General features: G+C 44.4%; 1 protein-coding gene across 1 annotated transcript in view; it reads left to right on the forward strand.

Annotated features, from left to right (window-relative positions):
* The window catches only part of OTOP1 (otopetrin 1), a 37,463-nt gene that overhangs the window by 8,587 nt on the left and 2,050 nt on the right, over positions 1 to 26,826 (forward strand). The window contains exons 2-5 of the mRNA XM_005554476.5: positions 4,180 to 4,316; positions 11,155 to 11,213; positions 14,463 to 14,593; positions 19,268 to 20,199. Of these exons, the coding sequence (XP_005554533.2) occupies positions 4,180 to 4,316; positions 11,155 to 11,213; positions 14,463 to 14,593; positions 19,268 to 20,199 (1,259 nt within the window). The remainder of the gene's footprint in view (positions 1 to 4,179; positions 4,317 to 11,154; positions 11,214 to 14,462; positions 14,594 to 19,267; positions 20,200 to 26,826) is intronic.

The following is a 26,826-nucleotide window of genomic DNA, read 5'->3' on the forward strand; positions in this document are numbered from 1 at the left end:
TAACTGGGTGAATGAATCCATGGATGAATGGATGAACACAGGAGGAAAGGGAGGACTTAAAGAGTATAAGAAAATATGTAAATGTTTATTACTTAACCCTTGACATGTCAACCACAGAGATGGTTTAGACCAGTAGTTTTCAAAGTGGGGCCTAGATTAACAGTGGCAGCCCCATTTGAAAACTTGTTAGAGATGCAAATTTTGGGGGCCCCGCCCAGACCTACTGAATCAGAAACTCTGGAGGCAGAGCCCAGAAATTTGTGTTTAACAAGCCCTCCAGATGATTCTGATGCAGGCTCCAGTTTGAGAGCCACTGCTGTAGACCATCCTCATTTTCTGTATGGGATCCTGAGGCTGGGAGCAGGAAGTGACTCACGTGTTCTGTGAGTGTCCAGGTTCCTATAGTTTCAGGCCTGTGCTCTTGCCACTCAACCACGCTGCCTCGCCTCATCTTGCTATGTTTTTTTGTAATTAAAACCAACCATGTATTTGTCAAAACATTTGAAAGCACTGGGATCGAATCTCCACTCTTACAAAGTTTCTGATTTCATTGGGGCATTTCTAGGATTAAAAAAAAAGTGAGTTAGAGTTGTTTCTATAAGGCTTTGAGCAGTGGAAAAGTGCCAGGCGATTGCATTACTTTTCAGGAGGCTTCTCAGGCTGGAGCTGTAACGTTATAGCCCAATGTTATGGCTCATGCCCTCCTCTCTGCTCAGTGCCTTAATGCACGTCCTACATGATCCAGTTTCCTCCTGTTGGTGGGAGCAAATGTGTAAATGGCGGTCAATACTAGCCCAGAAGAGAGATGAGGATCTCTGACTTGATCAAGCGCTCACGATCACGGCCTTTTTCTCACTAATTTCTTCATTTGTCACCAAGTGTCTTTTTAATGTATTTTGTATATTCCTTTCCAGTCTTTTTTATATGCATATTTTTTATTAGTTTGTTTTTATATTTTGGGCAAAACCATGCTCATTATCTTATCAAAGATTGCTTCCTTTCTTCAGTACATCTAGCACAGGCCCTTCCTCCGCTACTACTCTAGAGCCCTTACTCATCTTTTTTTTTTTTTTTTTTTTTTGATATGCTTTCAGCTGGGCTCAGTGATTCATGCCTGTAATCCCAGCACTTTGGGAGGCTGAGGCAGGCGGACCTCTTGAGGCCAGGAGTTTAAGACCAGCCTGGCCAACATAGCAAAAACCTGTCTCTACTAAAAATACAAAAAATTAGCTGGGCATGGTGGTGCACGCCTGTAATCCCAGGTACTTAGGAGGTTGAGGCACAAGAATCACTTGAACCCAGGAGGTAGAGGTTGCAATGAGCCAAGATCATGCCACTGCACTCCAGCCTTGGTGACAGAGCAAGACCCTGTCTCAAATAAATAAATAAATAAACGTTCTATTTTAGAAAAACTTTAGATTTATGGAAAAGTGGCAAAGATAGTTCAGAGAATTACTGTATACCTATATGACCTGCACACTCTGCACTCTAATTTCTTATTTATATATATATTTTTTGAGATAGAGTTTCACTCTTGTTGCCCTGGCTGGAGTGCAATCACGTGATCTTGGCTCACTGCAACCTCCACCTCCCGGGTTCAAGTGATTCTCCTGCCTCAGCCTCCTGTGTAGCTGGATTACAGGCATGTGCCACCATGCCTGCTAATTTTGTATTTTTTAGTAGAGACGGAGTTTCTCCATGCTGGGCAGGCTGGTCTCAAACTCCTGACCTCAGGTGATCCACCCACCTGGGCCTCCCAAAGTGCTGGGATTACAGGTGTGAGCCACCGCACCTGGCCAGCTGCACTCTTACTCTTCAGAGAACAGGATTTTAGGATTAGAGTAGATTTTTGAGTAGAACAGTGACGTTCTTAGATTGCTCCTTTTTGAAAAAGCTTCTAGAAGCCTTCTGTTGATTGGACCAGGCTTCGTTGATTGTATATCATTTGTCAGACTCTGGGCTATGGGGTAGGTACAGTGATGAACAGGACACAACACCTGCCTTCTAGTTTTACCTTCGCAACTCAACAGTAGAATTTATTTATTTATTTAGAAATAATTTTTATGTTATTTTTGGGTAGAGATGGAGTTGCTTAGGCTCTTGGCCTCAAGTGATCCTCCCGCCATGGCCTCCCAAAGTGCTGGGATTACAGGCATGAGCCACCATGCCTGGGCTAGAATTTATTTTATTAACATTTTTAATCATGGTAAAACATGCATTTATATATATAAGATTTACGAACTTACCAGTTTTTAAGTGTACAGCTCAGTGGTGTTAAGTACATATATGCTGCTGTGCAACCAACCTCCAGAAGTTTTTCATCTTGCAAAACCGAAACTCTGTCCTCATTAAACACTAACTCCTCATTCTTCCCTCCCTCCACCACCTGGCAACCACCATTCTACTTCTGTCTATGAATTTGCTTACATTTGATACCTCATATAATGAAATCCTACAGTATTGTCCTTTTGTGGTTGAGTTTATTTTACTTAGCATAATGTCCTCATGGCTCATCTGTACTGTATCGTGTGTCAGAATTTCCTTCCTGTTTAAGCTGAATAATGCTTTGTTGTATGTCTATACCTCATTGTGTTTATCCGTCCATCTGTGGATGGATGCTGGGTCGCTTCCACTTTTTGGATACTGAAAATAATGCTGCTATGAACAGGAGATACAGATATCCCCTCGGGTCCCTGCTTTCAATTCTTTCGGGTATATACTCAGAAGTGGAAATGCCAGATCATGCCGTATAGTGTTTTGAATTTTTTGAAGGCCCTCCCTACTGTTTTCTAGAGTAGCTGTGCCACTTTACATTCCCACCAACAGAGCACTATTTCTCTATATCCTCACCAATGCTTGTTATTTTCTATCATTTTCTTCTTCTTCTTTTTTTTTTTTTTTGATAGTAGCCATCCTGATAGTGTGGTGGTATTTTCGTAGTTTTGATTTGCATCTCTCTAATAATTAGTGATGGTGGGCATCTTTTCATGTACTTGCTGGCCATCTTTATGTCTTCTTCGGAGATATGTTTATTCAAGTCCTTTGCCAATTTTTAAATTGGCTTTCATCATTGCTGATTGATTGATTTTTGGAGATGGAGTTTCGCTCTTATTGCCCAGGCTGGAGTGCAATGGCGTGATCTCGGTTCGCTGCAACCTCTGCCTCCCAGGTTCAATGGATTCTCCTGCCTCAGCCTCCCAAGCAACTGGGATTATAGGCATGCACCACCATACCCGGCTAATTTTTGTATTATTAGTAGAGACGGGTTTCACCATGTTGGCCAGGCTGGTCTCCAGCTTCTGATCTCAAGTTATTCACCCTCCTAGGCCTCCCAAAGTGCTGGGATTACAGGTGTGAGCCACTGTACCCAGCCCACTGTTGTTGATCTATAAGAATTCTCTATAAATTCCCTCATAGCAGCATTATTTTCAGTCTCCAAAAGGTGGAAGCGACCCAGCATCCATCCACAGATGGACGGATAAACACAATGAGGTATAGACATACAACAAAGTATTATTTGGTTTAAAAAGGAAGGAAATTCCGACACATGATACAGTATGGATGAGCCATGAGGACATTATGCTAAGTAAAATAAACTCAACCACAAAAGGACAGTACTGTACGATTTCATTATACAAGGTATTTAATGTAAACAAATCTGTATATTGTGGATATTAATGACTTACTAGATACATAATTTGCTAATGTTTTCTCCAGTTCTGTGGGTTGTCTTTCCACTTCGTTGGTAGCGTCCTGTGATATGCACAAATTTTTCATTTTCATGTAGTTCAGCTTATTTATTTTAATTTTTGTGGCTTGAATTTTTGGTGTCACAGCCAAGAAATTATTGCCAAAGCCAATGTCATGAAGCTTTCCCCCATGTCTTCTTTTATAAGGTTTATACTTTTATTTTAGATCTTTTATCTGTTTTGAGTGAGTTTTTGTATATGGTGTAAGGTGAGGGTCCAACTTCATTCATTTGCATGTGGATATCCGGTTTTCCCACCACATTTTTTGAAAAGACTGCCCTTTCCCATTGAATGGTCTCGGCACCCTTGGGAAAAATCATTTGACCATATACATAAGGGTTTAATACATAATATAAATTATTTTGAAATGACATCAATGTATATCAATGCAATGTGTGTGTTTCCACTTCCTCTTTCATCCCGCATTTAGGTAGTATCACATTGTTTGCAGTCATTACCATCATCCTGGGATGCCTTAAAATTGGATACTTCATTGGATTTTCAGAATGTTTATCAGCCACTGAAGGAGTTTTCCCTGTCATGCATGCAGTGCACACTTTGTTGCAGGTAAACCACTGATGTTTATTTATGTTGTCTCATTCCTGTGAAGTGTCTCCCAGGGTGTGTAGAAACTTGTAACATCAAGACGTGCGGCAAGTGGAGCCAGTGTGAGCAGCTGTGGACTGCTCAGCCAGTCCCAAGGTGAACTGAAGCCTTTCTTTGAGGCTTAGTTCTTCAGCTGCCTCCATTGCAAAATAAAAGTCTGTGTCCCCATGGCCGTTTCTGCAGGGATCCTATGAGGCAGAACTTCTAATGTTGAACAGTCAGGAAATTCTGCCAAGCCAAAGTCTAGAGTAAAGGCTTGAGGGAATTTTATTTTCTGGGTATGTAACAGCTTTATTGAGAGAATTCACATGGCATATAATTCGCCCATTTAACATGTGCAATTTAATGGTTTAGTCTGTTCATAGAGTTATGCAACATTGCCAAAATCAGTTTTATTTATTTTTAAAAATTTAATATTCTTCCTACCTAGAAACCTTGTGCCCTTGCAGTGCCTCCTCTGGGTCATGGGAACACTTTTGTTTTCTCATTTGGGGATTAAAATCTTTTAGAAATGTATGAGGATTTTTTCCCGTAGCACCAGTAAACTTGGTGTGGCTCAGAAGTAAGGATTTGATAAACATGATTTAAATACATAGCTCAGGGTCAGAAAAATCTCATGGTTGAAAAGAATGTTAGATGGGCCTTCAGGGTAGTGTTCGCCCTTGGCAGAAATCCGTGGTAATGTTATCAGAGTCAGGATCTGAATTGTTGAATTGTCAGCCTCATTTGTTTTTCTTTTTTATTGCATATGTTTAAGGTATACAACATGATTCCTCTATATTCCTATCCGTAGTGAAGTGATTACTACAGTCAAGCATATTTATGTCTGTCATCTCACATAGTTGCCTTTCTTTTTTTAGATATGGTAAGAGCACCTAAAATCCATTCTCTTAGCAAATTTCCAGTATGCAATACAGTATTATTAACCATAGTCTTCAAGTTGTGCATTACATCTCTAGAATTATTCATCTTACATATTTGCAACTTTGTACGCTTTGACCAAAATCTTCTAATTTTCCCCCTCCAACCACCATTCCACTCTTTATGTTATTTTTATTTATTAATTTAATTTAATTTTAGAGACAGGGTCTTGCTCTGTTGCCCAGGGTGGAGTGCAGTGGTGCCATCATGGGTCACTGCAGCCGTAAATTCAGCTTAAGTGATCCTCCTGCCTCAGTCTCCCTAGTAGCTAGGACTACAGGCCCACGTCACCATGCCCAGCTTCTACTGTCTGTTTTTATGCATTTGATTAAAAATGTTTTTCTAGATACCACATATAAGTGAGATTATGCAGTATTTTTCTTTCTGTATCTGCCTTATTTCACTGAGCATGATGTCCTCCAGATTTGCCCATGTTGTTGCAAATGGTAGGCTCTGCCCTCATTCTTTTCTAAGGAAGAAGTTGGAGCTCAGAGAAGACAAACGACTTGTTCAAAGTCACTGCGGAGACACAATGATTATTTTTTTCCTGATAAGTCACCCTGGAAGACCATGAACTTGTTCTAGTGATCCTGCCATTGCTGGAAATATTTTTGAGTTCCCACTTTGGGAATGTTCTTTGGAAAGTTTTCTACCTCTAGAAAACCAGGGATGCCATTTTTAAAACTTCATCTTTTACCTAAAGTGGCCTTCAGTTTGTATCCCCAGCTGACTTACCAGATAGCACCGGATGACCTTAGAGTGTTTCTCTAGATCAAACACATTCTTGAACAGTGAAGCTAACAGACAGAATATGCCCAGTGAGCCTGGAAACAGTTTAACTCAGTGGTGGCACAGTGGGATCGCTGGGGAGCTTGCTGAGGGGCTCATTTGGAGGGGCTACCTTGCACTTGAAAGCTGTTATGGACTGAGTGACTGAGTCGTATCCCCATGAAATTCATATGCCGAAATCCTCATTCTCAGTCCCTGAGCATGTGACTGTATTTGGAGATAGGGTCGTTTAGAGGAAATTGAGGTTAAATAAGATCATTAGGGTGGCCCAAATTCAATATGCCTGGTGTCTTTATTTTTCATTTTTTTTGAGACGGAGTCTTGCTTGTTGCCCAGGCTGCAGTGCAATGGCATAATCTCCGCTCACTGCAACTTCCATCTCCTGGGTTCAAGCAATTCTCCTGCCTCAGTCTCCCAAGTAACTTGGCTTACAGGCACCTGCCACCATGCCCAGCTAGTTTTTGTATTTTTAATAGAGATGAGGTTTCACCATGTTGGCCAGGCTGGTCTCGAACTCCTGACCTCAGGCGACACACCTGCCTCGGCCTCCCAAAGTATTGGGATTACAGCGTGAGCCACTGCGCCTGGCCTTAGTGTCTTTAAAGAGGAGAGAAGGACACAGATGCACACAGAGGGACAGCCATGTAAAGACACTGGAGGAAATTGACCACCTACAAGCCGAAGAGAGAGGCCTCAAAAGGAACCAACCCTGCCAACACCTTGATCTTGGATGTCTAGCCCCAGGACCCAGAGAAGAGAAATTCCTGTTATTGAAGCTGATGGTCTGTGGTCCTTTGTTATGGAAGCCAGAGCCGATCAAAGATAACTGGCTGCTCATTCCAGGGGAGCCAAATCCCATGAAGACAAAGCCTTACAGTGATTCATTGACAATGTGGGAAGCTTTAATGAGACCAGAAAGAACTGCATTCGTTCATTCATTCATTTTTCATGCAGTTCATCTTTAAGTACTGGGTGAACATTGTTCTCAGCATGGGGAATACAAGGGTGCAAAGCCATGGTCTGTGGCACACACCATGAGGGTGTCAGTTAGGTGACAGACAGTCCCCAAAACGGTGACAACACTGGGCTCAGTGCTTTGACCAGAGTGTCCCAGAGCAATGAGGGAACACAAACAAGGGCATTTTGGCAGCTTGGCGTGAGGGTCGCTTTCTGCCAGGGAAGGTCCCAGAACCATCTGTGAGAGAGCGAGGAGCACAGAGGTAGAGGCTCAGAGGCCACTGTAAGAGGGTGTCTTTGGGACGTGCAATCTTTCCTCACAGTGGGGTAGGGAGAGGATGTGTGGGCATAGGCTGGATTCGCGGTTTGGTGTAGGGCTTGTAAGCTTGCACTCTGGTCAGATTGCATGACTCCGGCTCTGACCACAGCTTTGTGACTTCAGGCAAGTTACTTAACTTCTCTGGGCCTCATGGGTCTTACCTGCGAGGTGGGGACAATCACAGTACCCACTTCATCAGCTCATTGTATAGATTAAAGGCACAGGTGTATGAAAAGCACTTAACACAGGGCTAGGTGTGCAGCAAATTCTTGGTCAAGGCTGACCATCAGCTAGGGGCTTGAGTTTCACCTCGAGGGCAATGGGGAGCCACTGAAGGCTTTAGGCAGAAGAATGACCGGGATAGATATGAATTTTCAAAATATCCCTCTTAGTTGGTGGGTTGGAGATCCTAGCTTCCTAATTTAAGGCATTTTATTGGCCTGGCAAGTCAATGAATTAATCATTCTATACCTTTTGGACACTTACCATGTGCTTTTGCTACATTAGATGACTGGACAATGGAAAACAGTATACACACACACACACACACACACACACATATGTAATAATTAGGCGCTCTTCTAAAAAACAGAGTATTTATTTTAAAATTGTGGCAAATACTGTAAAACCTGTAGATACCAGGATGAAATCACTTTTGTCACCCAGGCAAAACAGGCCTGGGAAAGCACCAAGGAGAGGTGACTCCTGCCTATGTGTCTGAGATACAAAGTGTTTCCAAAGACTTTCTAAAAACCTTTCATGCATCTCCTGCTTTGATGAAGCTAGACATTACTAGACATTCTTTAGGACTGCAGTAAAGCAGATAAGATGCTCCTGGAAGAACTCTTGCCCAGCACTGGCATCTCCACCAATGAACCGATGACAACTCTGGCTTTGAGCCTCTAGAACCAATGAACTCTGTTTCTCAGTGAATTATGTAAATCTCTCTTTGCTAATAACAGCTCCTCCTTACCCTTCCCTCACCGAATGCACTGGCGGCTTGCCATTCCATGCATTCTGGATTGTAATTCCTATTTCTATTTCCAAGGAAATCCAACATATTTAGAGATAATTTTCTCTAGTGTCTTTTCTTTTTAGGTTGACAATCACATAACATCTACCATCTTAGTCATTTTAACTGTAGGGTTCAGTAATGTTAACTACATTCACTTATTGTACAACCAATCTGCGGGCCTTTTTCATCTTGCAAAACTGAAACTCTGAGCCCACTAAACAACTCTCCATTTCCTCCCCTTCCCCGGCTGTTGGCAAACTCTGTTCTACTTTCTGTCTTTATGAGTTTGACTATTCTAGATGCCTCATTCAAATTGAATCATACAGTATTGGTCTTCTCATGTCTGGCTTATTTCTCACAGCATAATATTCTCAAGGGTCATCCATGATGTAGCACGTATCAGAATTTTCTTCCTTTTTAAGGTTGAGTGAAATTCCATTGTATGTCTATACCACTGTGAAAGGAAAATAAATCTTGGGACCCCAAAATCACTAAACCAAAGGGAAAAGTCAAGCTGGGAACTGCGTCAGGCAAACCTGCCTCCCATTCTATTCCTAAATAAGATAGCTACACAGATTTTAAAGATTTTAAAAAGCTACAAACCTCCCTCACAATTTGTCCACTAGGAAATTCCTTGTGGGATCCAAGATCTTTACTCTAAAACAGTTGTGTTAAATTTCACCCTCACAATGTAAATGGATAGCTGATCTTCACAGGCACAGGAAAAAGGACAAAGGACAAAGCTCAAAGTCAGCCCTCTGCTCACCTGCAACAAATGCATACCTGATGGCTTCTTGTGCCCTACATTTGTTTTATCTTAGTAGAAACGCAGTTTCACCGAGCTAGACGGATGCGTAAGTGACTATTCCTCTACCCCCTTCACATGAGAATGGCTGATCAAAGACTCAAAAGAATGCAACCATTTGCCTCTTATCTACCCACACCTTTATAAAAACATTTCTTCCTTGTTTCACAGTATTTTTCCTTTCTCTTTAAAATATTGAAGACCTCAAAATCATCTGTAAAGAAAGGCATAGACATGTCTCCCAGGTGCGTGTCCTTAATCTTGGCAAAATAAACTTCTAAATTGATTGAGACCTATCTCAGGTACTTTTTGGTTTATATTACATTTTGATCATCCACTCATCCATCAGTGGGCACTTGAGTTGCTTCTACCTCTTGGCTATTGTGAATAATGCTGCTATGAACATGGGTGGACAAATATCTTTGTGAGAACTTGCTTTCACTTCTTTTGGAGATACATATATGTATGTGTGTGTGTGTGTGTGTGTGTGTGTGTGTGTGTGTGTATCCAGAAGTGGTATTGCTGGACCATATGGTAATTCTAAAAAAAAAAGCAAAAAGCATTTATTTTAAAAATATAATGTAACATCACTGAGAAAAAATGGAAAAGATAATAAAAACGCACCTGTAAGCAAATCAACTGAAACCAGCATTTACTATTGTTTTTATGTATTTCCTCCATTCCTTGTACTTAAAGTGTACATTCTTCTCAAAGTTTCTGGGTGTAGAATTTTCTATTACAAGTTTTTCACTAAAAAAAGGTTTCAGTGTCGGTAGGTAGTTTTTATAAAAAGCATCAATTAAATGGCTGTCTAATTTCAAATCATTGATAATTGCTAATTAACTGTTTCTCTATTATTGGGCTGAATGCTTTAACAGGAGTCACTGCTGTCTGTTTTTATTACTGGATGTTTCAAGACAGTTAATGCCCTGAGTGTGTTTTCCTGAGTAAGACGGTAAATCTTAGGTAAAAGAATGTGAAAGAGGTGATATGTGGATATTTATTTTATTTTGTACTGTCTGATTTTATTTTTGTGACTCTTAATTAGAAAATAAAGATTAAATGAGACAAATTTATAAAATGCCTAGTGGTATTTGGCATGCAGTAGGTGCTCAATATGTGTTTATCTCTAAAATAAAGCCCAAAACATTTTAGAAGCCCAAATAATGCCTGGTATATAGGAGGAGCTCAGACAATGTCAGTGAATTCGTGAGTGAACAGTGGAGAATATTTATTGAAAACATACACGCTTCTTCAGGTGCTAGTCTAAGTGATTGACATGGATCATTTCATTTAATTGCTCACAACACCCTCTAGGGTAAGTTCCCATCATCCCCATTTCAAAGACAGGAAAACAGATTCAGCAAGGTTCCCCGACTTGTCCAAGGCCATGGGTTATTCAGTGAGAAGTCAGGATTTTCACAGGTGTGTTACTATATAGAATCCCTGATTTCAATCCCTTCCCTGTATTGCTGCTAGTGACTGCATAACCAGGGGACTGTTAGCATATATAATAGACTGAAATAAAAAACCAGCCCAAATCAATTTCATTATTCATTTAAAGCTCTCAACATTTCCTTTCTGGCCACTGGCACACAGTAACTGTACAGTGAATATTTCTTGGGTGAAAACTAACATGTGATATAAACCAGTTATAGGATTAATGTCAGGCAGGCTACTACTTCCGTACCCTGTCCCACAGCAGACATCCTAAATCAATCACCGCATCTCACAGAAGACACAGAAGACATCCTTAATGAATTGCAGCACCGTTTCTTCCTGAACCAAGAGGCCTCACTTTATTTTTCTGCACGGTAGTCCTGGATCATTGTCCCCACTGGGGAGTGGCACTGCCACCTAAGATGGAGCAGGAGGTCACTGATGTCCCAGCATTTTCTCATACCTTTTCTTTGAGTTTTATAGCTTCTCAAGTTTGCAACCGTAATGATGAGTGTATCACCAAGTTTTCTTTTCTTTCTTTATTTCCATCTAGGTATATTTTCTTTGGGGGCATGCAAAGGATATTATCCAGTCTTTCAAAACACTGGAAAGGTAAAAATTGTGGGTAATTGCTTTCTATGTTGAATTTGGCATTCGTTTAGAATGATCAAAATTCGTCACTGCCATCTCGCTTTGATGATAAAATCAGACCAACTCTCCACTCAGTCCTGAAAGCTGAGCCCTCACTTACGGCAGACAGAAGAGAGTTTCTGCCTTTGGCTTCTCCATGGGACGGGTCCAGAAGTAGCATGAAGTGGCCTTGAATTTTGAATTTGAGTCTGTATCTTAGAATTTGAATTTTGAATTTGAATTTGAAATTCAGACCATTTTGAATTTGAGTCTGTATCTTAGACACTTTTCCCTTATGACCCTCAGTTTCCTCATCTATGAAATGGAGATGAAGGGAAGAAAATGTAATTTCTTTTTTTAACCCTCATAAATTCTCAGTTGAGATGCTGTCCTGAAAACAAAGGTCAGATTAACAAGAGAAAAACTAACAGGAGTTTATTGACACTTGCCGAGTGTGCATAATGTGGGAGGGGGACCTCAGTTCTAACAAATTTCTGTTAAGGCAGTGGTTTGGGGGCCTTGCTTAGATAGTATTTTAACGAAGAGCCATAAATCTTACAAGAACAAGACCAGGCTAAGTTTGCTCCCATATTCTCCTATCTCTGCTGACCTCATTTCTGAGCTGGTAAGAGCCCAGAGCTGTCCCCAGTAAGAACAAAACTTACATCTCTGTCTGTATGCAGGAAAGGAAGGGGAGGTAGCAAGATCTTTTGTTTTCGTGAATCGCCATCCTGCCATCAGGCAGGCACAGGGAGAGGCAATGTCCTCTGCGTTTTTAACCTTTTGCCGCTTAACAATCTTCAGTATCACGGAGAAGAATCTATCAGTTTCTTTCAGAGAAAATAACGTAGCCTGCCTCAAGGACTGAATGAAGGAATTGATGTAAAGCACTATGTAACAGGCACTCAGCAAGTGTAGGATCTGTTACTAGGTCCACCCACCACCCTCCCAGGGGATTATGAGGATGGAAGGAAAGAATCAACAGGATAATAGAATGAAACTCCTAACTGCAAGGTGTTGTTACCATGTAAGAAAGCACCAGGTGCACACACACAGATGAAGGAAACATACACTGAGATTAGAAACGGCTCATGAGAGCCTTCCCTTTACAGTAGTCTGGGATTGTCAAATCCAGTGATGAGAAAGGCAGCCTGGCATGGGAAAATGACATCTGCCCTTGGTTTGTGGACCATTTCCAGATCAAGCCAACAGGAGGCTGCCAGCTTGCAGGGAGCTTGCATGGCGGAACAGCTTACAGCCATGCGTGGCAACAGTGCTACCTCCTTGAGCTCCATGGGCCTGGGACTGGATAGTGCCATTTGGACCAGGAAAAAGGAGAGAAGAAAGGGGAGCTGTGTGCATTATGAGTAAAAGAAAAGCCAGCCAGTATGAGGCAAACAGCATTGTCTGCGTTTGTCAAAGGCTCTATAGAATGCTTCCCAGATGCTTTGGGGAAGGCTGGCCATGATCTACAGCAACTGGGCAAGCGCAAGGGGCAAACAGATTGGCAAACACCTGACTCAGACACCCTGGGATTCTGTTTCCTTCTCCAGTTGTGCTTGGACATTATGCCAAAGGAAGCCAGGATTCAAATGAGGCAAGGTTTTGCCTGCAGTTTCCCGTGAGAGTCCCAGAGAGATCAGCTGAGGTTAAAACTGAGAGAAGAGGCAGGGTCAAGGTTGAGGACGCAGGTGCACCATTTTTCCCGTGGGCAGATCATGGTTGAGGGGTCTCTTTGTTTGTCTCCTTTTAGTAAATTTTCTTCCCTCTAGCTCTGCTTCCAAGACCCAGCTTCTTTGATGTTCTATAGGCATTGAGTTGAGTACTGGCAAGTTCAAGACTAAGGCTGAATGCCAAGACTCTGTGGTTTTGGAAGGTTCCATGGATCTGCCCCTCCCAGCCAGGCAGGGGACCCACCCAGAGCCTGAGCTGCCAGGTGAAACTGGAATCATGCTTCCTGTGGGCCTCTGCTTTCCAATTAGGAGTGATCAATTCCACAGAAAGTTTTAAAGAATCCCTCTCTCAAATCACCAGTGTTTGCTGCACCTGCTACCTGCAAGGCACGTTGCTAAGTACCCTGAAAGCTACCAGTGTGAATACACCTTAAGCCTGCAGATGTAGGAAGACTTTGGAGTATTCGAAGAAATCAGTGACCCTATGGGGACCGCATTCCCCATGGATCTCTCGCCTGCTACCCAGAGTCCAGTGTCTACCTTCCACTTAGTTCTCTTTTCTATCTTCTGCTGTAGGAGGCAGCATGGCACAGAGCCAAGGGCAGGACTCTGGAATCAGACTAGAAGAGCTCTGCTGCTTACCGTCTTGGCAAACCCCCATGTGGCTGCTTACTCCATGTGTGACCATGGGCTCATCTTTGAGCCTATCTGGATCTCCCGCAGCTCAACAAAGTCATTACCGAGCAGGCTCTTTCTAGATTTCCACTCTGCCATCCTCAGTGGGCTGCAGCTTTAGCCCAAGCTGGCTGTCTCATGGTCATAAGATGGCTGCCACAGCTCCAGCCTTCATGTCCACATTCAAGGCTAGATAAAAAGGAGAAAGGGACCATAGCAGACTTTTCTTATTCTTGTTTCTTTTGTCAGGAAAGCAAAAGCTTTTCAGTAGTGCCCAGTAGACTAAAGGTCACATCTCACTGGCCAGAATGGCCATGCCTAGCTGCCAAGGAGTCTCTGGCTTGTTTCAATGTCCTTAGAAGTAGGTGGCGTGGTAGAGGGGTGGATGATGGTTGGGGCTGGCCAATCAGCAGTAAGGGTGGACCTGCTCTCCAGATTTCCAGTGGTACTCTTTCATCTTTCCCTCATTGTTCTCTCCTCTCCTCTTCTCTTCTGGGAAAAAGATTTGGGGTGTGGTGGGGTGGGTTTTCTGCTTTTAGTAAATTTTCATCCCTCTGGCTCTGCTTCCAAGACCCAGCTTCTTTGATGTCCTATAGGCATTGAGTTGAGTACTGGCACGTTCAAGACTAAGGCTGAATGCCAAGAGTCTGTGGTTTTGGAAGGTTCCATGGATCTACCCCACCCAGCCAGGCAGGGGGCCCATCCAGAGTCTGAGCTGCTAGGTGAAACCAGAATCATGGCTGAGAAGGAGCCATGTATTTGTGTGCACACGTCTGTCTCAGCCCGTGGGGCTTGAGGCTCTCCTAGGGCTGCTTGAGGCTCTCCCAGGGCTGCTTGATGCTCTCCCAGGGCTGCTTGAGAACTGAGTCCTTGTGTTTTTCAGGTTTGGGGTAATCCACTCAGTGTTCACCAACCTGCTTCTGTGGGCCAACGGCGTCCTCAATGAGTCCAAGCACCAACTCAATGAGCACAAGGAACGGCTCATCACCCTGGGCTTTGGGAACATAACAACAGGTGAGTGGTGAGAGAGGTAAGTGGCCCTTCTGCCATGTTGGAATATCTTGGAAACCTGCAGAGTCCACAGTGTTCAGAGATGGGGTGCAGGTTCCAAAGAACTGCAGGGCCACCCACCTCAGCATCAGCCAGACAGCCCCCTGTTGTTGAAAATCTTCCAAAACCTGAATCTCTCATACGTGATGTGTAATTAAAGGTTTCTTCCATGACTCAGGGACTTGTGAGACCGACAGTGATCATTCTGATGGCCATTCCTCACGGTCCAGTTCGCCGCAGAAATAAATGTCTGTTTTCAGCTAGAGAAGATTGATGGTTGTTTCTGCTTGTGTTTTTAATTAAATCTCTATTACCAGTTCCTTCTAGTGAAAGTATGGCTTTTAAAAATTCATAGAAGTCTAATGGTAGGTTGTGGTTAATAGGCTGTAGTTCATTTAAAGTTTTAATTTAACTGTACTTGGCTTATAATTCTAGCTCATGTCTGTTCCACCTTGTTCCCATTTGAGAGCCTGTTGGGTTAATCTTTTTTTATATATATATATATATATTTTTTTTTTTTTTATTATTATTATACTTTTAAGTTCTAGGGTACATGTGCACAATGTGCAGGTTTGTTACATATGTATGCATGTGCCATGTTGGTGTGCTGCACCCATTAACTCATCATTTACATTAGGTGTATCTCCTAATGCTATCCCTCCCCCCCAATCTTTATATTTTCTTCTAAAATCCTTTAGCATTTACAATATGTCACTTCTATATTAGAACCTTCAGGCTGAGGGGAATGTGGGGCAGGGAACTGGGTGTCTCAGGTTTGTTCCCATCGTGTGCGAGCTGTGTGACCTTTGGAAGGACATTTAATCTCTCTGAGCCTCCCTTTTCTCCTTTGTAAAGTGAGGGTATCCAAATCATGCACTTGCAAAGATCCCTTCCGGCTTTAATGTGCAGTGAGTCTGTGGCAGCTGTGTACGCCCAGCCTGTCCTAGAGAACCACTTTGAACCTGTTTCGTCATCAGTGGGGTGGAGACAAGGAAATCACCACACCCAACCAGCAGCCACTCTTGGTGTTTGGGCCTCATGTCCTCCTTGGTATCAATATCAGTAGCAGCAATGGCAACAATAACAAAAGTAAACTTTTATGAAGCATTTGCTGAGTGCCTGCCACTGTTCTTGGAAATTTACACATGTCATTTAATTTGTGCCCCCACACTCTCTGGTAAGCTATATATATGTGTTTTTTTGTTTTGTTTTGTTTGAGACAGAGTCTCACTCTGTCACGTAAGCTAGAGTGCAGTGGCACGACCTTGGCTCACTGCAACCTCTGCCTCCCAGGTTCAAGCGATTCTCCTGCCTCAGTTTCCTGAGTAGCTGGGACTACAGGTGCGTGCCACCACACCCGGCTAATTTTTGTATTTTTAGTAGAGACAGGGTTTTGCTATGTTGGCCAGGCTGATCTCGAATTCCTGACCTTGTGATCCACCCGCCTTGGCCTCCCAAAATGTTGGGATCACAGGCGTATGTCACCACGCCTGGCCTCAGGTAGACAATATTAACCTCATTATATGGATGAAGCCACCAAGCCACGGAGAAGTTAGCCCAGGGTAACACAGTGAACACGTGATTGAGTCATGATTTGAATCTTAGCAATCTGGCTTCAAGGCCCTCTGTGAAAGATGAGATTGGATTAATTTTCTAAAAAAGAACTCTGTCAGCTCTAACATTCTGTTACTCTGAACTTTTCCTCCTGATTTCTTCCCTTGTCTTCTGCATAACGCCGTATTGAATTGTAAGTGCTAGGGAAGCCCTGTATGGATTGAAGATTATTACCGGGGGCAGTGGCTCACACCTGTAATCTAAGCATTTTGTAATCCCAAGGCAGGATCATCCCTTCAGCCTAGGAATTTGAGACCAGCCTGGGCAACAAAGGGAGACCCCATCTCTGGGAAAAAAAAAAAAAAAAAGCCAGGCATGGTGGCATGGGCTTGTGGTCCCAGCTAAAGCTACGTGGGAGGCTGATGCAGGAGGATCACTTGAGCCCAGGAAGTCAAGGCTGCAGTGAGCTGTGTTTGTGCCACTGCACTCCAGCCTGGGCAACAGAGGGAGACTCTATATCAAAAAAACAAAAAAGAAAAGAAAAAAAGAAAAAGAAAAAGAAAATTACATAGTGTTCTGTGAATGTAAAATTAATGCTACGATATAACTTTTCTCAGATTTTACAAGTAATATATACATATCACAAACTAAAACAATGACAAAGTGTGAAGGAAAAAAAAATCCACAACACTTACCCAGAAATGCAGTAAATGCTGTGAATGTTTGGTTATTTTTTTGTAGTGTGTCGCATATTTATAGTTGATTTTATACTATATGTTTGATTTTTTGATTTTTATACTATATGTTTGCAACCTACAGTAAGAGACAGATTTTACACTGTAACCCAAACACGCACATACCTATGTGTGTATGGGTGATGAAATAATACTTACTTTTACTATGTCAGAGACGCTCCCAAATTTTATGGTAGGTGATTCCACTCCATTCTATGCTATTCTAGTCCACTGAAAATTATTTCTGCCACAAAAAAGTTGGTTGCTACCTGATTTTACAGCCTGGTACTGGGTTGTGACTTGCATTAAAAAAAATAGATATACAGTTTGTTCCCACTTTTTCCCATTTTCCTTGAAACGGGATTACTTTCTTAATATTCAAACACATCTTGGCTGGGTGTGGTGGCTCATGCCTTTAATTCCAGCACTTTGGGAGGCTGAGGTGGGTGGATGGCATGAGCTCAGGAGTTCAAGACCAACCTGGCCAACATGGCAGAACCCTGTCTCTACAAAAAATATAAAAATTAGCCAGGCATGGTGGCATTGGCCTGTGGTCCCAGCTACTCAGTAGGCTGAGGTGGGAGGATGCTTGAGCACAGAAGGCTGAGGTTGCAGTGAGCCAAGATTGTGCCACAGCATTCTAGCCTGAGCAACAGGAGACTGTCTCAAAACAAACAAACAATGTCCCCTCCCAAATACCAAAAAACCATAAAGCACATCTTAATTATAATGTACAATGGTTGCCTACTATCTCATTGTTGGGATATACTAAAATTTACTTAACAATTTCTAAATTGTTGGACATTGAGCTGTTTCTCTCTCTCTCTCTCTCTCTCTCTCTCTCTCTCACACACACACACACACACACACACACACACACATACACATACATAATTTTACCTAACCTTTTTTTTAAAAAAATTATTTTTTGAGATTGAGTTTCGCTCTGTCACCTAGGCTGGAGTGCAGTGGCGCAATCTCAGCTCACTGTCACCTCTGCCTCCCAAGTTCAAGCGATTCTCCTGCCTCAGCCTCCCGAGTAGCTGGTATTAGAGGCTTGCCACCACGCCTGGCTAATTTTTGTATTTTTAGTAGAGATGAGGTTTTGCCATGTTGACCAGGCTGGTCTTGAACTCCTGACCTCAAGTGATCCTCCTGCTTTGGCCTCCCAAAGTGCTGAGACTACAGGGCTGAGTGACCGCGCCCGGCCTTACCTGACTCTTTGATTATATATATATATATATATATATATATATATATTTTTTTTTTTTTTTTTTTTTTTTTGAGACGGAGTCTCGCTGTGTCGCCCAGGCTGGAGTGCAGTGGCCGGATCTCAGCTCATTGCAAGCTCCGCCTCCCGGGTTTTTACACCATTCTCCTGCCTCAGCCTCCCGAGTAGCTGGGACTACAGGCGCCCACCACCTCGCCCGGCTAGTTTTTTGTATTTTTTAGTAGAGACGGGGTTTCACCGTGTTAGCCAGGATGGTCTCGAACTCCTGACGTCGTGATCCGCCCGTCTTGGCCTCCCAAAGTGCTGGGATTACAGGCTTGAGCCACCGCGCCCGGCCGATTATATTTTTTTATTCGTCCCTTTGAGTAGAAGGGTAGAATGGGAAGAATGGAATTACGGGTCAGAGACTGCATTGCCTTTAGGACTTTGGTGACCTGTTTCGTCATTTACTTGCAGCATCTGCCCTCCTGTGATGACAGGGCCCTCCATACCACAGTCAGCTTCTCTTCCAGAAGGTGGCCCATTTGCTTTCCCCGCACTGATGCTGGAGAGTGCCTGTCTCCTGCATGCTTGCTAGCACTGGAGTCTTAAGGGGCATATCTTTTGCTAGTTAAAAGGGGCAATTTCTCCAGAAAGTATTTTTAAAAATTAATTTTTAAAAATCACACGTGTAAATCATCTTCACAGAGAAAATTTAGAAAATACAGGGAAGCAAAATCTAGAAGACATTAAAAATCATCTGTCATTTTTCCACCCAGAGATAACCATTGTTAAGATGTTAGTTTGTGTCCTTCCAGATTTTTCCCATCTGTGTGTCTGTCTATCCATCTATCTATCATCTACGTATCTATTTTTTTACAACAATAGAGTCATCTTCTCTATCCTCTTTGGCAACGCACAAAATAAATGCGATTTAGGTAATGCATACGCTTTGGGGATACTCAGGGCTATCAACTTAGCCATGACATTAAACGTGATAATAAGCCATTATATGATACAGCTTGTAATCCAGTGGGAAGATCCAAGCCTGAATCCACGGTGGAAACGGTTTTCTGTGCTTTTCTGCTTCCCCTTGCACATGCTAATCGCCCTCCTGTGTGATCTACCTGTCTCCCCTAGTTTTAGATGACCACACGCCGCAGTGTAACTGCACACCCCCAACTCTCTGCACTGCCATCTCCCACGGGATCTACTACCTCTACCCCTTCAACATAGAGTATCAGATCCTGGCCTCCACAATGCTCTATGTCCTATGGAAGAACATCGGGCGCAAAGTTGACAGCCATCAGCACCAGAAGATGCAATTCAAGTCTGATGGGGTCACGGTGGGCGCAGTCCTGGGCCTGACCGCGCTGGCCGCCACCATTGCCGTGGTGGTGGTGTACCTGATTCATATTGGGCGCTCCAAGACCAAGAGCGAGTCGGCGCTCATCATGTTCTATCTGTATGCCATCACCCTGCTGATGCTTATGGGGGCTGCGGGGCTGGCTGGAATTCGGATTTACAGGATAGAGGAGAAATCACTGGATGAGTCCAAAAATCCAGCCCGCAAACTGGACTCAGACCTCTTGGTGGGCACCGCCTCGGGCTCCTGGCTTATCTCCTGGGGCTCAATCTTGGCCATCCTCTGTGCCGAGGACCACCCCCGCTACACCTGGTACAACCTGCCCTACTCCATCCTGGTGATGGTGGAGAAGTACATCCAGAACCTCTTCATCATCGAATCCATTCACCGAGAGCCTGAAAAGCTCTCTGAGGACATCCGAACTCTTCGGGTGGTCACAGTCTGCAATGGCAAGCCCGTTGCTTCTTCCTGCCTCAAGAGTGGAGGTGTGGCTGGAGATGTGGCTCCCCGGGGCAGGGACATGCCACCAGCAGCCAAAGGAAATGTGTGCATGAGAGAAGGCTGTGGCAAGGAGGAGGAGAAGCAGGAGGAGAGCAGCTGGGGAGGGAGCCCAAGCCCAGTCCGCCTTCCCCGTTTCTTACAGGGCAACGCCAAGAGAAAAGTCCTGAGGAATATTGCAGCCTTCTTGTTCCTCTGCAATATTTCGGTAATCTGCACCAACTTATTCTTATTCTTTTAATTTTACTTTAAACTTTCATTTTAGGTTCAAGGGGTACACATCATGTTTGTTACATGGGTAAATCGCGTGTCGCTGAGGTTTGGTGAGCAAATGATCCCGTCACCCAGGTAATGAGCATAGTACCCGATAGGTAGTTTTTCAGCCTGCACCCCACTTCTGACCTCTCCCCTCTACTAGTGCTTAGTAGTGTCTATGGTTCATATCTTTGTGTTCATGAGTACCCAATGTTTAGCTTCCACTTGTAAGAGAGGACATGTGGTATTTGGTTTTCTGTTCCTGGGTTAATTCACTTAGGATAAGGACTCCAGTTCCATCCACATTGCTGCAAATAATGTGATTTCATTCTTTTTTAAGGCTGCGTAATATTCCATGGTGTATAGCTACCACATTTTCTATTTATTTATTTATTGAGACAGGGTCGTGCCCTATTACCCAGGCTGGAGTGCAGTGGCATGATCACGGCTCACTGCAGCCTCAACCTCCTGTGCTCAAGCAATCCTCCCATCTCAGCCTCCTGAATAGCTAGGACCACAGGCATGTGCCACCACACCTGGCAAATTTTAAAAAACTTTTTTTTTTCTTTTTTTGAGACAGAGTTTCACTCTTGTTGCCCAGGCTATGGTGCAATGGTGTGATCTTGGCTCATTGCAACTTCTGCCTCCCGAGTTGAAGTGATTCTCCTGCCTCAGCCTCCAGAGTAGCTGGGATTACAGGCACCAGCCACCACACCTGGCTAGTTTTTGAAAATATTTTTAGTAGAGATGGAGTTTCACCATGTTGGCCAGGCTGGTTTCGAACTCTTGACCTCAAGTGATCTGCTTACCTCGGCCTCCCAAAGTGCTGGGATTACAGGTGTGAGCCATCACGCCTGGCCAAAACTTTTTTTTTTTTTTGTAGAGATAGGTTCTCACTGTGCTGCCCAGGCTTCTCTTGAACTCCTGGGCTCAAACAATCCTCCTGCCTCAGTCTCCCAAAGTACTGGGATTACAGATGTGAACCACTGTACCCTGCCATAATAAATTTTCTTTATCCAGTCCATTACTAATGGACATCTAGGTTTCTCTTGCCTTTTTAAAATAAGGAATGGAGGCAGCTTGTAATAAAAATACTGTAAGTACAAAATTAAAATATAAGGCTGGAAAGTAGACCTATATTCTACAAATCTACCTACTGAAGACTTGCTGCATGCTAGGGGCTTGGCTAGGTACTAAAGATAAAGTGGAAAGATTCAGTCTCTTTTCTCTAAAAGGTCTCAGTATAACGGGGGAGGGAGACAATGAGAAAATCTAATACAGTGAGCAGGACAAGTGCTGAGAGGGGTTTGTGCAAGGTGTACTAGGAGCAGGGATCCAGAAAGACTTCAGTGAGTAGTGGGTGCTTGAGGTGAGGCCCAGTGTCAATCAGGAGTGCTTTTGGTTGCAAGTGATAGGTGATTTTATTCACAGTGTCTTCAGTCTTAACAATGTTTAATTGTCTCATGAGAATTCCAGAGGTTGGCTGCTTGGCGTTGGCCTGGCAGCTGAACCATGTCATCAGGCATCCAGGCACTGTTCATTTTGTCACTTGGGTGGTGTGGCGCTTGTTGCCACATGGTCATGAGATGGCTGTAGCTGCACCAGGCATCACATCTAGGTTCAAGACAGAAAGCAGCGGGGAAGGGCTGTGTCTCTCACGTGGGCACCCCTCGCTGCAAGGGAGGCTGGAGAAGTGAATGGTTTGCTTTCCAGCTTCTCTGATGGAAGGTAGCAAGGGAGAGGAAGGTGTACAGTCACTCACCCAATCTTGTCTGCATCAGCAAGGAATGACTGGAAGTTCACCAGGTGATCAAGGCAGGGAAAAGCATTTCAGGCAGAGGCACACAATATGTGAAGACACAGAAGCAAAGACACCATGGCATGTTCTGGGGGCACCAAGTAGTTTGGCATAAATTCCACGTGTGTCAAGCAGAGCAGCAGAATGGGAAATAGGAGAGAGGGCCCAGCTAGGTGGACTCTGGCTTGAGCAGGGCTTCCTAGGCCTGGCTAGAGTCTGGTCTTTATGCTGAGGGTAGGGGAGAATTCGCTCAGATTTGTGTTTTGGAATGATCCTCCCAGCAGCTGTGTGTAGCAAGGATGGAGACAGACAGGGCCAGAAGCAGAAAGACTGAGAGAAAAAGCCATGCCACAGCCCAGGCAGGAAGGAGTGACAGAGGGATGGAAAGAAGAAAAAGAAATAAGAAGCATTGTGTGCTGTTGGGATTTTTTTAAAGACACATAAAGGAAGGATGGTGGGGGTTGGTGAGAAGGAGGGGGAAGCAGCCTTTGCCACCGCATGAGTCTCTGCAGTGATGGTGACTGGTGGCTGGAGGGGAATGCCCCAGTCCACAGAGGTGCCTGCCCATCACTCCGGGTGAAGTCGGCTCTCTGCTACCAGCCTCCATTATCAAGCCTGCTCTCTGTTGCCCCAGAAGCTCAGAGGCTTTTGAGCTTCCTCCCCTGAATTTCAGATGGTGCATACAAGGCCTGCAACTTTTGATATAGCCCTAAGAACGCAAAGTTGGGAAGGTCCCTTCTGAAGTCAGAATGGATGTGTGTCTGCCAAGCAAACCTGATCCAACCTAGCCTTGGATCACCCAGGTTCCTTCAGCTCGCTAGGCAGTGAGGAGGGGCTCTGAAGGGGGAAGGTCAAGAAGAGTTTGGCTGCAGGCAGACCCTCTTCTCCGTCTAACAGACATTTGTCAGGCACCTGCTGTATGCCAGGGACTATGTCAGGGGCACAGCAGTGAACCAAGAATTTAAAGAGTTAACAAGAGAGCTAGATACTAGTCAGCTGCAGCTTTTTGAGGTGCATATTCCAAAATGCAAATTCTTGTAAAGTCAGAGCTAGTTCTAGAATCCTCCTCAAGCATATGCTTTTTGTACATATCCTGTGATTAATATTAATATATGTTTATTTTGAGATGGAGTCTTGCTCTGTTGCCCAGGCCGTAGTGCAATGGCATGATCTTGGCTCACTGCAGCCTCCGCCTCCTGGGTTCAAGTGATTCTCCTGCCTCAGCCTCCCAAGGAGGTGGAACTACAGGGATGCACTGACCATGCCCAGCTAAGTTTTGTATTTTTAGTAGAGACAGGGTTTCACTAGGTTGGTCAAGGTGGTCTTGAACTCCTGACCTCAGGTGATCTGCCTGCCTAGGCCTCTCAAAGTGATGGGATTACTGGCGTGAGCCATCGCTCCTGGCCTGATATATCTTTTTAAAACTAAGTTCTGAAAAGTTATTTTTCCCTGGTTGCCTTTTTCGTTGACCACTGGGTGAAATACTTGGCTTGCATTTTTGGACCCACTTGAAGAAAGATAGCACTGTCCGAAATACCAGAATCAAGTGGCAACTGATGGTTTGTCAGGACCCGAAGGCCAGACCCAGGGCCCAGTCCAAGGAAAAGAGTGGGCTTCGTTTCTTCCTCCCTGTCCTTGGCCCATGATGCCCCCAGGCACTGGTTGGGTTCTGGGGGATTGAACCAGAGGATGGAAATCATCACAGGGTGGTGTCTTAGGATGCCCATGCTGGCTCATTGGGTGGTATTTTGAAACCTTGTGGTTGACCTCAGGTGGTGCCAAAGGCATCTGGCAGACAGCAAGAGCTGTCTTCTCCAGCATCGGGAGCCAGTCCAGAGGCCCCAGCTGCAGGTGCTGATGTGCATGTCCAGGTGGAGTGGGCTCCACTCCAGAGATGGAGATGGAAATGTTAGTTGAATTTCCAGGAGCCGAGGCACTGGAGACAACAGAGGGTGGGTGTGGTGACGGGGAAAGGCAGGGTGCTATGGGAGACGGGTCAGGGAAGGCCTCTTCTAAGGAAGGGTGTGGATGGGGCTGCGGTGAGAGACTATCAGGGCAGAGCTGCAGGTGTAGGGAAGGGACGAACGCAAGGCAAGGCAGGGCTCACTGGACATGACCTGGGAGCGTGGAGCAGAGGGCAGAGGGGAGACCACACAGGGCCTGTGAGCCAAGACTCGATCCTAAATGCAACAGAAAACCGTGGAAGGGTCTACACTGAGAGTGATGAGATCTGACTCATGCTTATTTTATTATATTTTTAATTGTGGTAAAAAAATACCATATAAACTTTCCCGTTGCACCCACTTTCAAGTGTATAGTTGAGTAAAGTACGTTCACATTGTTGCGCAAACATCACCAATGCCCTTTTCCAGTTTATTCTCATCTGGTAAAACTGAAACTCTGCCCCATTATATATGAACTCCTCATTCTCCCCAGCCCTTGACAACCACTCTTCTTTCAGTCTCTAGTAATTTGACTCCTAGATGCCTCATATAAGTGGATTTGTGGAGTATTAGTGCTTTTGTGACAACTCATCATAACACCCTCCAAGGTCTCCAGGTTGCAACTCATGAAGGGTGACAGATGCCAAGCGTTACCCCTGCCTTCACACTTGAGTTCCTGGGGAGATGGTGATCCTCTGTTGGAGACGGAGGACACTGGAGGAGGGGCAACCTTGAGAGTGGTGGGTGGAGGTCAGTGTGGAAGGAAGGACCAGAGTTAAGTAATGGATGTGTTCCGTTTCAGGTGCCTCTGTGGCATCCAAATGGACGAACCCAACAGGCAGATAGTTTGGTTTTCTATTGCCATGCAATGAGCTACCCCAAATGTGTGACAAAAGCAACATGCATGACTGTTTTTGTCTCGTGGCATTTATTGTGACTCGTGGCAGGGCTTGGATGGGCAGTTCTGTTCCTCGCAGTATCAAGTGAAGTTGGTGAAGCCTTGGCAGGAAGCTCCGTGGTCTGGTGTCTTGGGTGGGAGTGGCTGGGAGGTTGGGCTCAGCGGGACTCTTGACTGGGGTATCCACAGTTGGGTCTCCAGCATGATGTCTCAGGGTTGTCGGATTCCGTACCTGGTGGCTTAAGGTCTCAGAGCCGACCCTCCAAGAGATTGAACTGGAAGCTGCTTGTCTCCTAAGCCCTGGGCTTGGAAACTGCATGGTGTTACTTCTGCCATATTTTATTAGTCCTGTAGTGACAGAGTCCATATAGATTCAAGGAAAGAGATCATAGGCCGCCTCTCAATAGGATAAGTAACAAGAATTTACAGACGGCTGAACAGCAGATATCAAGATGTGGATTTCAGAAAAGAGGTCCCATTTTCCTGCCTTCCTTTCTTCTCCTTTCTCCCCCCTGTCTCCCTCTCCCTTCCTCTCTCCCTTCCTTTAAAAGGTGTCCCTTGAGTACCTACAGAGGTCCAGGGACTGCTATGAATGGTGAGGGTACAGCAATGACCAAGATCTCTGGTCTTCCTCTTATGGGGCTTACAAACCAGGCAACAGCAGGCAAAACCATCAACTGAGCAAGACAGACACCTTATAGTGTACCCGTATTAAGCAGAGAAGTGGAAAAGGAGGGTGTGGGAAATAGCTCTTGGGTGGCCATTGCAGATCAGATGGACCAGCTTAGCGGGAAGGCCTCGCTGAAGGGTGATGTGAAACAGGGAGGGGCTGGCCACACATGTTCAGGGCAGAGGGAACAAGGACTGGTATAAAACCCCCGGTGGGAGTGAGCGGGTCTGGTTTGAGAAACAGGAAGAAGGGCTGCATGCCAAGTGGGTGGGGTGAGTGAGGAGAAGCATGTGCAGTGGTTAGAAATCAGCTAACAGAGAGCTTTATCACCCCATGCAGGAGTGTAGCTTTTATTTTAAACATTTTGGGCAGACTTTGGGGGTTTAATCAAGGTAGGGACAGCATCTGATTTCCATAAAATGTAAATCTGGACCCGACAAACAGGTAGGAGAGACCCTAAGAGTCACAGCAGCCAGTAAGCAAAGTAGAAGAGAGGGGTCTTGGTTCCAGGGCCCCCGTGGTGGATACCAAATGCACAGATGCTCAAGTCCTATATAAAATGGGGTAGTATTTGCATGTAACCTACCCATCCTCCCGTATACTTTAAGACATCTCTAGATTACTTAGGATACATAATACAATTTAAATGCTATGTAAATAGTTGTTATACTGTATTGTTTAGAGAATAAGGACAAGAAGAAAGTTTGTACATATTCAGTGCAGACACAACCAACCATATTATTTTTGAATTTATTTATCTTTATTTTTTGAGACGGAGCCTCACTATTGCCCAGGCTGGAGTGCAGCATCATGATCCTGGCTTACTGCAAGCTTCACCTCCTGAGTTCAAGGGATTCTCTTGCTTCAGCCTCCCAAGTAGCTAGGATTACAGGCACGTGCCACCACGCCCAGCTAATGTTTTGTATTTTTAGTAGAGACAGGGTTTCATCATGTTGGCCAGGCTCGTCTTGAACTCCTGACCTCAGGTGATCCACCTGCCTCGGCCTCCCAAAGTTCTGGGATTATAGGTGTGAGCCACTGTGCCCAGCCTACTTTTTGAATATTTTTGATCCGTGGTTGGTTGAATCTACAGACACAGGTCCCTGGATACAGAGGTCGGCTGTACACAGCAGGGCGTTTTCTATATGGTGATACTAATGAAGGCGATGTGTCTCAGTTACCTATTGCTATGGAAGAGAGCACCCCAATACTCAGCAACTTAAAACAATGTACATTTATAATTTCATAGTTTCTCTGACTTACGAATCCAA

The sequence above is a fragment of the Macaca fascicularis genome, chromosome 5, assembly GCF_037993035.2.
Source record: "Macaca fascicularis isolate 582-1 chromosome 5, T2T-MFA8v1.1".
NCBI lineage: Eukaryota > Metazoa > Chordata > Mammalia > Primates > Cercopithecidae > Macaca > Macaca fascicularis.